The sequence below is a fragment of the Epinephelus lanceolatus genome, chromosome 22, assembly GCF_041903045.1.
Source record: "Epinephelus lanceolatus isolate andai-2023 chromosome 22, ASM4190304v1, whole genome shotgun sequence".
NCBI lineage: Eukaryota > Metazoa > Chordata > Actinopteri > Perciformes > Serranidae > Epinephelus > Epinephelus lanceolatus.
The window spans coordinates 37,394,012-37,408,016 of NC_135755.1; the positions used below are offsets into that span (position 1 = coordinate 37,394,012).

At 39.9% G+C, this 14,005-nt stretch overlaps 2 protein-coding genes across 3 annotated transcripts in view; one reads left to right on the top strand and one right to left on the bottom strand.

Moving 5' to 3' along the window:
• zcchc4 (zinc finger, CCHC domain containing 4) overlaps positions 1 to 14,005 on the bottom strand; it is a 58,645-nt gene that overhangs the window by 18,870 nt on the left and 25,770 nt on the right. Inside the window, exons 6-8 of one of the 2 annotated variants that reach the window (XM_033609750.2) lie at positions 3,061 to 3,133; positions 2,842 to 2,866; positions 1,251 to 1,351 (exon numbers count right to left, since the gene is read on the bottom strand). In XM_033609750.2, the coding sequence (XP_033465641.2) occupies positions 1,251 to 1,351; positions 2,842 to 2,866; positions 3,061 to 3,133 (199 nt within the window). Of the gene's footprint in view, positions 1 to 1,250; positions 1,352 to 2,841; positions 2,990 to 3,060; positions 3,134 to 14,005 lie in introns of both variants that reach the window. The other variant, XM_033609749.2, reaches the window with a different exon arrangement.
• The window catches only part of LOC117250321 (E3 ubiquitin-protein ligase TRIM62), a 34,407-nt gene continuing 23,713 nt past the window's right edge, over positions 3,312 to 14,005 (top strand). Inside the window, exons 1-6 of the mRNA XM_078163773.1 lie at positions 3,312 to 3,445; positions 3,909 to 4,136; positions 11,904 to 11,999; positions 12,144 to 12,380; positions 12,470 to 12,489; positions 12,594 to 12,724. Of these exons, the coding sequence (XP_078019899.1) occupies positions 3,918 to 4,136; positions 11,904 to 11,999; positions 12,144 to 12,380; positions 12,470 to 12,489; positions 12,594 to 12,724 (703 nt within the window). The 5' untranslated portion in view covers positions 3,312 to 3,445; positions 3,909 to 3,917. The remainder of the gene's footprint in view (positions 3,446 to 3,908; positions 4,137 to 11,903; positions 12,000 to 12,143; positions 12,381 to 12,469; positions 12,490 to 12,593; positions 12,725 to 14,005) is intronic.

Genomic DNA, 14,005 nt, shown 5'->3' on the forward strand with positions numbered 1-14,005 from the left:
GACCTACAACCACAAATTTTCACTCAGTTCATTCTTGAGTCTAAGTCAAATCAAATCAAATCAAACTTTATTTGTATAGCATTTTTCATACATTAAAAATGCAGCACGAAGTGCTTCACAGAATAAAAACATACAATGAAAATACTACATACATATTTAAAACCCGCCCGTCCCACCCCCACATATAAACACGCACAGACACACAGACACCCAGACACGCGGACACACGGACACACACACACACACACTCAATATAGTCAATATAGTAACATGGCTGGGCACTGATGAACCAGGTGACGAAAGAACCACCTATGGGGAGCTCATCCACACTGAGAGGTGTCACAGCCTACGGCCACAGGGAGCGCTGCCACAGAGACCACCCTGACCCAGACAGACCGGGGTAGACTCCACACATGGTGCAGAGCCTCCCAGTCCTCCGGACATGAGGGATCTCCAGGACGACGTCCCCGCAGGCCGACTGGACACACCTCTCAGTGTGGAGGCCCCCCATGAGGAAACACTGGGGATAGAAACTAAAAGACTAAAAGGCAAAATGATGAGATAAAACAAGTATGAGACAAAATAATGATAAAATGAATAAAAATGTAAGGATTTAGAAAAAATTAAAGATTTAAAGATTAAAATAATATTAATAATAAATAAATAAATGAAGATTTAGAAATTTAATAATAATAAAATACATAAAGATTTAAAAATAAATCATTTAAAAGCATTAGAAATTAAAATATCATATAATGGAAGAATTAAAAGTGTAAAAGAAATCAGTTAAAAGCCAAACTAAAAAGGTGAGTCTTGAGTCTCCTTTAAAAACAGTCTCTGCAGTCCTGATGCTCTCCGGCAGGCTATTCCATAAGTGAGGGCCATAATGGCTGAATGCAGCCTCCCTGTGGGTTTTTGTTCTAACTTTTGGAACAGTTAAAAGGCCGGTGCCGGAGGACCTCAGGAGCCACGAGGGTGGATATGATAAAAGCAGGTCAGATAAAAAAAGATGGCCCAAGACCGTTAAGACATTACAAGAATGGGACAGACAGGCAGGTAGAGGGATAACCTGAAAAATATGGCTCCTCCAGCCATGGCTATCGCCAGCGTGGAGGCATAAATCAAGTCACACACAGGTACTGTTTTACATGATTCCTAACAGGTAAGCTCTAAAGCCATTTTCCTCAATATCTGTCTGCTAGCTATGTCTGTATTAATCAGTAGCCAAAAGTGATGCAGAGCCAGCATACCTGGTAGTCCAGCATGGTGAATGAGGGGAGACACTCCAGGATGCGAGACTCAAAGAAATATGGGAAGATCCATATCATGGGCATGTCAGCATTGCTGCAGTCTGCACAAAGAAACCAAAAAAATAGATGTTAGCTTCAAACACTGCAACACTGGCTCTTCTTCTAAAACACACTCAAAGTAGTAGAATCAAAAATTCTGTATTTTTATGTATATGTTGGTATGAGAGGCTTAAACTGCAGAAATCAATATGTATATATGGACAATGGATAAAGTGACTATGTGTAATGCAAAAAGGGTCACTTGTAGTGACAAACCCATACACAATTATTACCTGACTCTAGGCAGTAATGTAATGTAATGATAATGTAAACAACACATTATCACACTACCAGCTTCATATAATAATAATGAGACAATCTTGGGTTTAGAGCTTGTTCTGCTACTCCCTGCTGGTGAGGAAATGCATCAATTCTACTTTAAATAAGTGTCCAAAAACAAGTTTGGGCCTTTTCCACAGTCACTTTTGGCCACACCAAGTCAAGCCGCATGCCGCACCGATTTGCGTTTTCATTATCAGTTTAGATGTGCCGTGCCAAGTCAACCTGCGGCAGAGATGGACCTTCTCCAAGTGGGTAGTGGTGAGGTCTCAAAGACCGCAGCCAGCCCCCGACAACCCCACTTCTCCCTCTCAAACAAGCTGTGTGTGTTGCAAGACTCTTCTCACCTCTGACTGCAGGAGACCAGAGAGAAAGGCGTCTCTGTGTATTCAGTTCTCAGTACTTTTGTAGCTTCTAACTGAATCTCTGTGGATTGGACTTTAGTTTCTCTCCTGTGTGCTGTTTTTACTTTAGATATCTGCTTTATTTTACTGTTTCATGTTCACTATCAGCAGTATTGGAAGTTGTGTGAGGTTGCTGTTCCAAAACTCTCAAAAACATTTCCTCATTTTTCTGCTTCACAACTAAAGTTTTTACATAACAAAATAATGGGGGACTTTTATTGTGAAGCAGAAAAATATCACTGAATTAGCAGAACTCTGTTAGTGGCTTTTCTTCAATAAAGTGATACTGCAAGGAAGAAAGTGAAAGCAGAAACAGCCACAGAAAACAGCTCACCTCCAGCAGGTAAACTTGTTTTACCTGCCCAGCTGTGTGCTGGAAAAACACATGCAGCAAAAATAACAGGGGACTTTAGCCGAAGATCAGCCTGCTGCTTTTAAATGTTATCACTCAAGACAAGCCATCATCAGTCAAAGACACACCTTCAAGCAGGTAGCCCTGTCGTATTGAAAATGCAAATCCCTGCCGTGCTCGGCTGACAGCCCAGACAAAACCAAACCAGCACATGACTTAAAACAAAGGTTGTGTCAACCTGTCTTGAACCTACAGGTCTGTTTTGTTGTATTTTGTGTATAGTATTCATTCTTTGATATACTCTATTGTGATACTGTTTTCCTATTTTATGGGTAATTCTTACGGCGAAAATAATTTCCTGTTTTGGAACCCCAAAAGTCAGAGCAGGAAGCTGATCTGTGAGAAAATAGTGAAAAATGCAAGAGGATAAAACATCAAACTCCACAGTGACACTGACCTGAGCTTTGCAGCTTCCTCCATGTCTGTGAAATTAGAGAGAAACTATTAGCCAGAGGCTTCACTAGGCCACCAAACGGAGGGTCAACCACCATCACCACCTTCTGCCCGTCACATTCAGTGAGGAAGGCCTGCAGGACTGCGGAAGCCTAACAAGAGACAATGCTTAATAGTGAACTGCAAATCAAACATATGAAACAGAAGTGTTTTTAAGTCTTACCTCTCCATCAAAAAAGTGATGGTTGAACATGTTGTAGAGACAGAATTCATCCTGGCTGTAGAACTGAGCGTATCTGAAGCATCATGAAAAAAATGATGTGTTATTCAGCATTCAACATTCAGACTACATTCATTGTGCAGTTGTGCTTCTGTTGTCCAATAAGAGCAGGCTCAAACACAAAGCAAGTCTAAACTTATCTATTATACATACACACAATGTCAGCAAACACACAGTGAAGCCTGATGTGTGTATCCAGGTAACAACAAGGTTACAGAGAGTGTGCTACAGGCTGAAGCTTGTAACACAAGAACACACCCTCTCTGCACTTTTACCTGTCACATTCTTTACAGACACAGACAGCAGAGACCACATAAAGAGACCTCAGGTAAGAAACACTAAGAAAACTATGTTTAATAATGATAAAAGAGTAGTGTTTAGACTGTATTTGATGCATTATGAATATTGCTGTTACAGCATGCAGAAGTCTAAAGATTGACTCTACAGTAAGGAGGGAACTGTCTGACTGAAAAAAAAGTGTTTTGCAGCTGTATAAATGTGACATACGCCAAAATTGAATGCTGAAAATACAGAGAGTTGTGAGAATGACTTTGTTTTTTCGATGATTTTATCTTTAGTAAATCTGTGGAGAAAATGAGACCATGTCCTGGGCAGGGTTTTTGCAAAAAGCTTGGCATGGACTCAGATCAGGCAGGTTTCCACAGATTTTTCAAAAACCTGTAGGACTGGTTTCCTCTGCAAACACAGCTAAAGCAAATATACTGAAAAAGCCTTGGAAAGGAGGAAATCTGTCAGGTGGGGGTTTAAAATCTGTTTGTTGTGTTGTTCAGTCCTCAGAAATGGCAGAGAAAAAGGCATTATCTGTTGGTAATGGACAGTCCACAGTGGCTCAGTCAGGACAGAGTAGTCTTCCAGGACCCTCTGCAGGCACCCACAATGTACTGCAGGACGGACTGAGCTTCACTCCATTGGACTCAAATGATGCCAGGGCTGTTCAGCCTTTCCCACGTTCTCCAAAACTACAGAAGAAGATAGCCAAAGCTGGACAGCCCTCTCAGGTAAACATAAGTGTGGTGAAGCACACTATTATATATCCATATCTATAAAGAATAATAAAAACTGAACTGATATAAAACAGGGCATCCAGGTGGTTAAAGAATAGACTTGAAAAATCATGAACCTCTCCTTTAAGAGACCCACAACATCCCTGAGTCTGACCACGGATTCAGTCAGTCAATCAATTAACCATTTATTTGTCAGTGGAATTACACAAGGTACAATTTCAGTGAAATGTGATCCAATCAGCTTCTTTCACTTGTGCACTGTAATTTAGTCATTTTATGCTTTTTCTTACATTGTTGGCTGCTGCTTTATAACTGTCCATGTTCCAGATGGTTCTGGTAAAACAGAACCATCTGGAACATGAGGCCCGTTTCCACTGAAGAAGTTCCTGGTACTATTTGGAGGGCAGGAACTTTACAGGAACGTCCTCTCGCTTGGCCCTCTCAACCACCGTAGTCTGGGGCCGTTAGTGGCCGTTTTGGTAAGGAACCGGAACCAGGGCGAGTGAGACCGGATCCGGAATTCGATGGATGCACCTTTCCGTCAAAATAAAATCACCAAGCGAATAAAAATGCGGTGAAACTTTTAATTTAAAGAATATAATTTACAAGAAAAGCCCCAAGCCATTAAGTTAATCGATTTTCTTACACCCCTCGTCACCCCAAATCGATGGTGCGCCAGAATTTAAAGTTTTACTTTGGTGAACACTTTTACTTTGGTGAATCTGGTGAATTCCGGATCCGCTCTCTAGACCGGAACCAGAATCCAGACAAAATTCAGAGTGAATAGAAACCAGGCTCTTCACTTTACATGAAGAGCCTGGTGAAGCGAGGCTACAACGGCCATGTCTCCACTGAGAGGGCGGAGTAGGAGGAAGGTTCCTGTAAAGTTACTGGGCTCTGGATGTGACGTAATCGTTGCACGACCATTTTGACTGGGGCGACGCGGCATATTTTATCGCTTTCTGTTGACGTCACATCCCGCCTTGAGTATATCCAATCAGCACCAAGTAAACCCCAAGCCCCACCTAGGAGTTTTTCGGCGCTGTTCTGAGTACCTACTCCGAGGCAGGGACATGTTTAGCCCCTGTAAAAGTTCTGGAAATCTGTCCTTCGGGGATGGTTCCTGCGGTGGAGACACGCACCAACGGCCCTGGCCCCGTAAAATTACCTCGAAGTTGCTGCGGTGGAAACGGGCCTATGGTTGCTCCTCCCTAACACTGGCAGCACCACTCCGCAGCCACCTCTGAACGGTGTATAGCAGTGATTAACAGCAGGAACAGGACAGCACCTCACATTCCCACTGTCCCACCAGTCCTTATTCACTGTAAAGTGCACACCTCCTCTCCTTCCCTGCCAGAAATCTCTGCTCTGTCAGATCAGCATATACAAATAGAAAAACTATCACTTCACTGAATGGCGCTGTCCAGGATTTCGCAAAGTTTTGGTGAATCAAAGGATATTCCAGTTCCTGATATACTGTTGGAAACTGATGCAGCACAAAGGTGATCAAATTTATTTTTCCAACACCTGTACAATGGCTAGCAGGATGCTAATTCAGCTGGTGCCATCTTCTCCATCTTTTCTGATGTTTAAATTTGAAAACCTCGACCTAGCTAGCCGGCAGCAGCAGTGTTAATTTCGTTGACAAAAACTATGACGAAAATTTTTCGTCAACAATCCTTTTCCCATGACGAAAATGAGATGATGATAAGCTTAAAATAGATCTTAATTATAAAAACTAAGACGAAATCTATGTTATATGTTGATGGTGTTTGACAGCTGATGACACTGCCGTAAGTAAACAGCCTGAACTCAGATCAGTTTACTCTGACAAAGATCAATGTTTAGTTTTAATCACCAACTCTGTGAGAGGAAACAAGTTTAAACCTCCAGACTAACATGTTGCAGATTAAGAAAGAATAGTTGGATAAGTCAGAGTTTGCAGTGAACCTGGGTACAAATCCTAGTCATCTCTTTTGAGATGATCAGTAAGTGTGTGCTTGTAAATCACCCCTGAAACCTGTCAAACACTGCTGCAGAAATGACAGTTTGTAAGTGTGCAGAAATTATTTGTAGGTGTAGAACAAAACTGTCTTTACAGCCTGTCACCTTGATTCTAATGTCTGATACATGAATTAGCCTCACTGGATTCGTTTAAAGACAAAAAACATCTAGAAAACATAATGACCAAAAGTTTACAAAAATCTTTTGCATTTTTTTTCTCAAGACTGCCAAAATTAGCACAAGCAGGCAGGAGGTAGGTTTAAAGACTGGTAAGTTGATGTCCTCATCCTGATGAGGGACTCGCAGTCATACGCCACCACCAGCCAAAATCAACCACAAAAAGCAACACCAACACTTGCAAAATAGACATAATAGCATAAATTTAGCATAAATTCAGCACAGATTTAGTGGAGCTGGCAGAAAGGCAACTAGAAACATCCATGCCTTCATAAGCAAAGTTGGGAAACAAGCTAATGACAGCATTCTGACAGCATGATCCAGATATTATTAAAGATATAGGCAATACAATCCAAGATGGCAGCTCATGCGTCTCAGAGATTGTTTGTCTCATTTCTGTGATATTTTAGCATTATCTCAGTCATATACTGGTCTCTATTAAGTTCCACAGTTGTGTTTTAATGTATTAAATATAAATAATACATTTTCAAGTGTGATCGTCGCCATAAGCAGCAAGCAATCTACTTTCTCGTGGTAAATTCAAGAGTGGCATTGAGTCAACTCCCTATCCGCGTCTAAGTTTTGTCTCCTTCCTGACCGAGTTTTCCATGTACAGCCCTCATTTACCTGCTAGGAGTAGCTTTGGTAGCTGTGGTGGCCTAGCTGGATCTGCTCTGCTCCGGATCCCAGGCTGGGTGAGCAGTGGGCGGTGTCTTGGAGCAGTGGTGGAACAGAGCCCTGACGCCTGTAGAGAGGAGCTATGCCGTGCCGGTGCTGGTGCCGGTGCCGGGAAGGCTTGCCTTGCGACTCTGATTTCTGCGTGCCAGTGGTGGTTCACCTGATTTCCGCACTGATGTCTGGCCGCTCCCTGACACAGCGGAGGACGCACAGAGTTTCACCGTGCTGGTGCTGGGGAAGGCTTATCACACGGCCTTGATCTCTGTGTACAACCAGTGGATCACCTGGTTTCCACACTGACGGCTGGCTGTTCCCTGAACAGCAGGGGATGCAGGGAGCTCTGCCGTGCCAGTGCTGGGGAAGGCCCTATCGCACATCCCTGATCTCTGTGTGCGAGCAATGAATCACCTGGCCTTAAGCAATGTTGTGGCTTTTGACTCTTTTTATCTTGTTTTATATGTTTTGTCCGAATTATTCTGGACCTGTAAGTCATGTTGTGCCTTTTGCTCTGGAAAAATGTACCTGCACTGAGGGTTGTAAGGCATTGAATATGCTTGATGTTAACAAGTCAGCAGATCCTGATAATCTAGAGCATTACTTTTTAAATCTAGCAGCTGATTTTGTTGTTTCTCCTTTAAAATACCCTCTTAATTTTTCTGTCTTTAAACAAAATTCCTCTTATCTGGAAATCTGCTTTTGTTCTGCCCTTATTAAAAGCTAGTGACCCAACCCAGCAAAACAACTAAAGGCCCATTTCTAAACTCACAGCCCTGGCCAAAATGCTTGAATAATTGTTACAGGTAAGTGATATTTTATCTGTTTATTAATCTGGATTTTGAAAAAAAAGTATAGCACTACTACTGCTGCTTTAAAAGTTGTTAATGATTTGGTACATTCCTTGGATAGTGGTCCACATTGTGCTGCTGTCCTTGTTGACCTGTCTAAGGCCTTTGACACAGAAGATCATAAAATACTGATAAACAGATTACATCATATTGGTCTATCAGACAAAGCAGTTGGTTGAATTGCAAATTATTTATCAGGCAGAGTGCAATATGTACAAGAGGAGGGCATGTTGTCTGCCCCTCTTACAATTACCAATGAGGTGCTTCAAGGGTCTGTATTAGGGCCTCTGTTGTTCTGTATGTACTTAATTAGCCTCTGTCATAATGTACCTGATGCATGTGTTCATCTGTATGCTGATGACAGTTATTTATTGCTCTGCTGCTACTCAGACTCAGGTCCTCTCCCAGCTTCATCAACCATTAATGCTGTTCAAAAATTTCTGTTCAATCTGAAGCTTGTCTTGAATGCTGAGAAAACAAAATGCATGTTACTCACAAAAGCCAAGGTAGAGCTTTCAAACATCCACACTATTGTTAAGAGTAGGGTTGGGTACCGAAAGTCGCTGCTTATATGGAACTGGTACCCAGGGATGGGCAGTATTTCTATTACTTGTATTTAAAATACGTATTTCAATTACATTTGAGAATTTTGTCATTTGTATTTGATAAGGCCGATAAAATGCAAATGTAATTTGTAACAAAATACTTTTGAGTGGAGTAATTTTGTTTTTAAAATACTCAAAATACTTTCTTCACAAATCAAAAAAACAAAAATAATAGGCTACACATTCTTATAATATTGGATGCAGGAATGATGTTCCATCCACACAGGAGGCGGTTAACTACAGAAATACTTGAAAAGTTAGTTGTTCTTAAAGGCAACTAAACTGGCTCCTTAGTGGTTGGGCCTCAAGAACCAAAATAGCCTAACCCTAACCCTACTACCATCCCACTGGCCAACGAAAGAGAGAAATGTATAGGCTACTCACTTGTTGTTAAGTTAGCCTGCCTGTTCACTTTTATATTCATTAACCATTTAGTTTTATTCATTTTTCTGTGCAGAGCTTGATGTTTTTATTCAAATGACTTTTATAGTACACATAGGCCTAATGCTATTCATATGTTATTATCACAGTGTCTGTGAATATTTTATTTGTTGATACAAAAAAGTTTATGGGTTGTTAAGCCTGGTTAATAAATATATATATACATAATCAAGTTGTTGTCTTTTAATGACTTTGCTTAGTTATGCTTAGTTAGTTCTGTGACTGTTCTGCCTTTTTGTGGGGTTCACCAGAGCTTTGTGTATATCCTATAGCCTGAACCTGAATACTCGGCTATACAAAATTGTGAGAAAACAAGCCCAAATTTGCAATAGCTGCGACCAAATTTGCTACTATCATGCCATTAATGGATGAATCATGGTTGTTCTTTCTGGCATAGTTACTTGTGGTCTCTAACTGCAGCATGTAAATTTTGAGCATTTTTGGTCAAGGACTTTTTGAGTTATTCACAAAAAGATCTGAATCGGTTAGTATAGCGCCACCTATGGACGAATCATGGGCATTCTTTCTGGTATAGTTACTCATGGTCTCTAGTTGCAGTATGCAAATTTTGAGCATTTTTGGTCAAGGACTTTTTGAGCTATTCACGAAAAGACTGAGTGACCTATAGAGCTGTGGGTCGCTGCTAAAAAGAAAAAGAATAAAGTATTTTCTGTATTTGAAAATACAAAATACATGTATTTTATTTTGATACATTCTCTGGCACCAGTATTTTTATACATTTATTTGAGGGGTATTTTGTATTTTATATCAAAATACATTTTGATGTATTTTTGCCCATCTCTGCCGGTAGCTACACAACCGATACCTACCGGACTGAAACAAAATACACATTACAGTGCCTCCTTTTGGTGCTTTTTTTTAATGCTATGTCTCCCTCTATTGGACATTACATGTAACAGAAACAATCATTCATTCAGTTGTTCGTTCATTTGTTGAGTGTATATTATTATTTAAAGGCACACTAAGCACCGTTGGGTGTCACTTCTGTTTACGTTCAACAATGTTATCAAACACAACAGAGCTAGCTCAAAAGCTGAAGCTGAAACTGAATAGAAACTGCTTCTCTTTGCACTCTGTGTACCATGGTGCATTGAGATTTATTATCAACTGTAAGCCCCTAACTCATCACTGTATCCTGTATGCTCGGGTTGGCTGGCTCTATTTACAATTTGGTGGACTTTTTCATTGCCATTCTCTAGTTTACAAAGCTATTCTTGGTCTACTTCCTGCATACTTATGTATGTACATTAAGCAAAAAATTGAAAATGGCTATGCTTTCCATTTTCAGAACATGTTTTTATTGTCTGTACCAAGGGTCCGTACAGAGTTTGGCAAGCACGGATTTATGTATGCAGCGCCTTATATGTGGAGTTTTCTGCAGAAGGACTTAAAGTTGTACTCAATGGTTCCCCTAAGCCATTTCAAAGCACTGTTGCAGGATTTCTGTACACAATCTTCTATATGCCGATGTTATGGAGTATCTCAGCTGGTCTTAATAATCATGTGTAATTGTCCTTTTTTGTGTTTTTATAGTTCACTTCTAGTATACATTAACATACTTTTTTACTTTTCTTTGTAGTAGTCTTATTTTGTGTTTTATATTGCTTGTTTTAGAACTGTACATTTTTATTTTGTATTTTTGTTCTGTGATATCTGTGTTAGTCAATTGAGCAACAATTTTAATATTCAATTAATTATTTATATAAATATTCACTGTTTTTTCTTTGACATATTTGATTGCTAATATACTGTCTGTCATTTTCCTTCATTATCATGAACATTTTAAGTGAATGCTCGGTGTCTTTGTCTTCCCTTACAGAGTCTCTGTCGTAAATCGACTTTTTATCCAGTTTTTAAGCCCTTATTAATGATATACCCTTTACATCTTGATTGTTTTTATCAACACCTGGATTTTCACCTGGATTTTAAGTTAACAGAGCCTGACCGCTGCCATAAGCCTGCGAGAGAAACTACACCAGCACAAACCTACTGGCGCCTGATCTTCACAGCGGGCCCAGTTTTTTGGGCCCGTATCAGAGGGTTCTGTCAAGGAGAAGCTGCCAGCTGTGATGGATTGTCTCATCCAGTCATTTAACTACCAACAACACCATTTCTGCCGAGTTTTGTTTCTCCTCTTTCCTTCAGGCCCTTGTGACTTTGTCATCGGAAGTGACAGTCAGCTGATCAATGTCAACAAAGCGCTTCAGTATACTGTTTTTACCTGAAATTAATCCTTCTTTTATGATACTCTCTGCAGATATTGGATGTGTTAAACAGTATCTTTTAACTAGTTGAGGATTTTATTTACCAGATACCAGATTGCTTCAAAAAGCAAATAAAAAGATAATGGACCTTAAGGAGGACATTAACATACATGCATACACACACACACACATATATATATATATATATGTGTGTGTGTGTGTATATGTGTGTGTATGTATATATATATATATATATATATATATATATATATACAGTGTGATAAGTGATCAGTGTGTGAAACATAAGAAAAAGTATGTTGGCCAATTCTGACAGTTCATTTTAATGCCGATATTGGCTGATACCGATGATGTACCGATGTTATTGTGCATCCCTACATTTCACTACTTTTTTAAGATCTTATTGACCAAATGATGAATTCTGAATCAGGGCTGGGCAATATACTGATATTAAATTAATAATGTGATATGACAGAAGCTTCTCAAATGTGAGCATTTGATGCTTTTTGTCTTTGGTTTTCTGACTGTTGGTTGGACAAAACAAAACATTTTAACAAGGAAATTGTGACGGACATTTTACACTGATTTATTGTATTTTATAAACCAAAAATTCATCAATTGTCAGAAAATGAAAATATCTGTAATTGCAAAACTAATTCATTTTGTCAACAGACTGATATAACCACTATCTTTTCTGTGCACACAAATAAGGTTATCATAACTGAAAACAATCTACTTTAATGCCAACAATTGGCGGTAACTGTGCAGGAGCAGCTGTCCAGACGTATGGAGGAGTTGCAGGCAGAGAGGTCCAAAACTGAGGCTCATATCCAGTCTCTGAAGAAACGCAGGGCAGATCTCTCTGTAAGTATGAGACCAAAACCCCCCATTACTTAAAACAGCTACTCTACACACATCAGACCACCAGCATGGCAAACTGCAAACAGTTTGATGACATATGTAAAATCTTTTGGCGTGTATTTATGCTCTCCATGTTCCTCCCTGTAGAGGAGCACAGAGCTGATGAAGCAACAGGTTCGAGAGCACTTCCAGAACATGCGGTGTGTCCTGAAGCAGGACGAGCAGGCCGTCCAGGACTCTCTGGAGCTGGACCTGAGACAGACCAGGACCAAACTGGACTATGTTCTGAAGAACTGGGAACAGCACCAGGACCAGGTCACTAAGGGCATCAAAAGCATCCAGAGAGCACTGAGCAACAGCCCCGCAGCAGAGGAAGATGGGAAGGTCTGATTCAAGAGCTGTGCACTAACACTGTTTAAAAATCTAGTAATTGAAGGTATTTTAATCAGTTTTTCTGTGTGTCTCACCTCAAGGGTCAGTCCGAGAATCTGAGGTAAAACACTGCAACAACAGATTTCGAGTTTACAGCTCTATCTCCTGTACAGCCCTACTTAATACATCTCTGTCTCACTGCAATCTCTGTGATCACTCTCACAGTCCTAAGAAGCCAGATGCCTCTGAGATGGAAATTCGACTGAGTGAAGAGAGATTTGAAAGACTCCTAAAAACATTATCGTCCATCTCCAAACAACTGAAAGCTCAGCTGCAGAGGAAGACTCTACTGTTAGGTACTGAGGCTATTTTTTCTCTATTACATAAATCCATTACACAAGCTTTTAAGGCAGCAGGGTGTTGAAGTGAAAAATTGTCGGGAAAATGACCTTATCTAACCGTTTCTTTTTTTAAAAAATGTACTTTTTATTGACATTCAGCGACAAATGAAGTATGTACATCTACTTCAATTATTAGTCAAAGAATATCAGCCTGAATGTCCTTTTTTTAGGACAAAAAGAACACACAAGAGGGAGAAATGGTAAAGGAGGATTTATGCCTCGTACACACTACACAACTTTTCTGCCCGTTCTGAAAGTCACTATGTCAAATTACACTATTGTGTAGTCATAAAATCGTGCCGTGACTTGGCCGATAGACATGACACACTACACAATGATCCACACCAATTATCCCCGGTCGTCTTTCACAACGTGCGTGATGTCATCGGGTTATTCTTGTCCTATTTTTATTACTTTCATCATTATTTGAGTCACAGTGTCTGTTCATGTGCCAGCCGAAATGTTGTTGTAGTCACCAAAAAAGTGCCAGCAGATGGCAGGAGCTACATTTGAAGTATCATAGGTAAACATAAAAGTCACTGATTTCTCCACAAGTTCCTACAAATGTTTCACAATAAAAACGTATTTAGAAAATGGAGGGATTCTCTCAGCCGAGGTTATAAGGGGCTTTTTATTTGAAACAAGTTCAGGAAGTGTTGAGTTTGAAATGACAGTGCCATGCATTAACTTTATCAAGGCAACGGGAGCGGATAAAAAGCAAAAATATAAAAACACAGAGGGAATGATAAATAACGGCCCTTTTATAATGTAGTCTGTTTCAAATGAAGCTGGTAGCCTCTGCAGTTGTGGTGAGTAAAAGTCCCGCCATTATTTCTTAATTTTCTTACTTTAAATCATCTGGTGAAAATTCTTGTATTTTTTAATATAGCAATATATATTGCAAAAATTTTTTTTTTTGCAATGTCAGTTTTTTCCAATATCGTGCAGCCCTACATTCTACTGTAGCCTTTAAAATGTCTTTTTACCAAATTGTGTGGCTGCACTTTAACCTGTGTCTTGATCTATGTCAACACTGGATAATAATAATAAAAAAAAAAGTTTTATGGCATTCATTCTACCATTATGTATTTATTTCTTAATATTTTACATTTACATACACAGTTTTAGGAGTTGAGACATACAACAATTCATATCCCATCCATTTTTATTTTACACGCTGGTATCGGATCGGTACTCAGTATCTGCAGATTCAGGGTTCAGGGATCGGCATCGGTA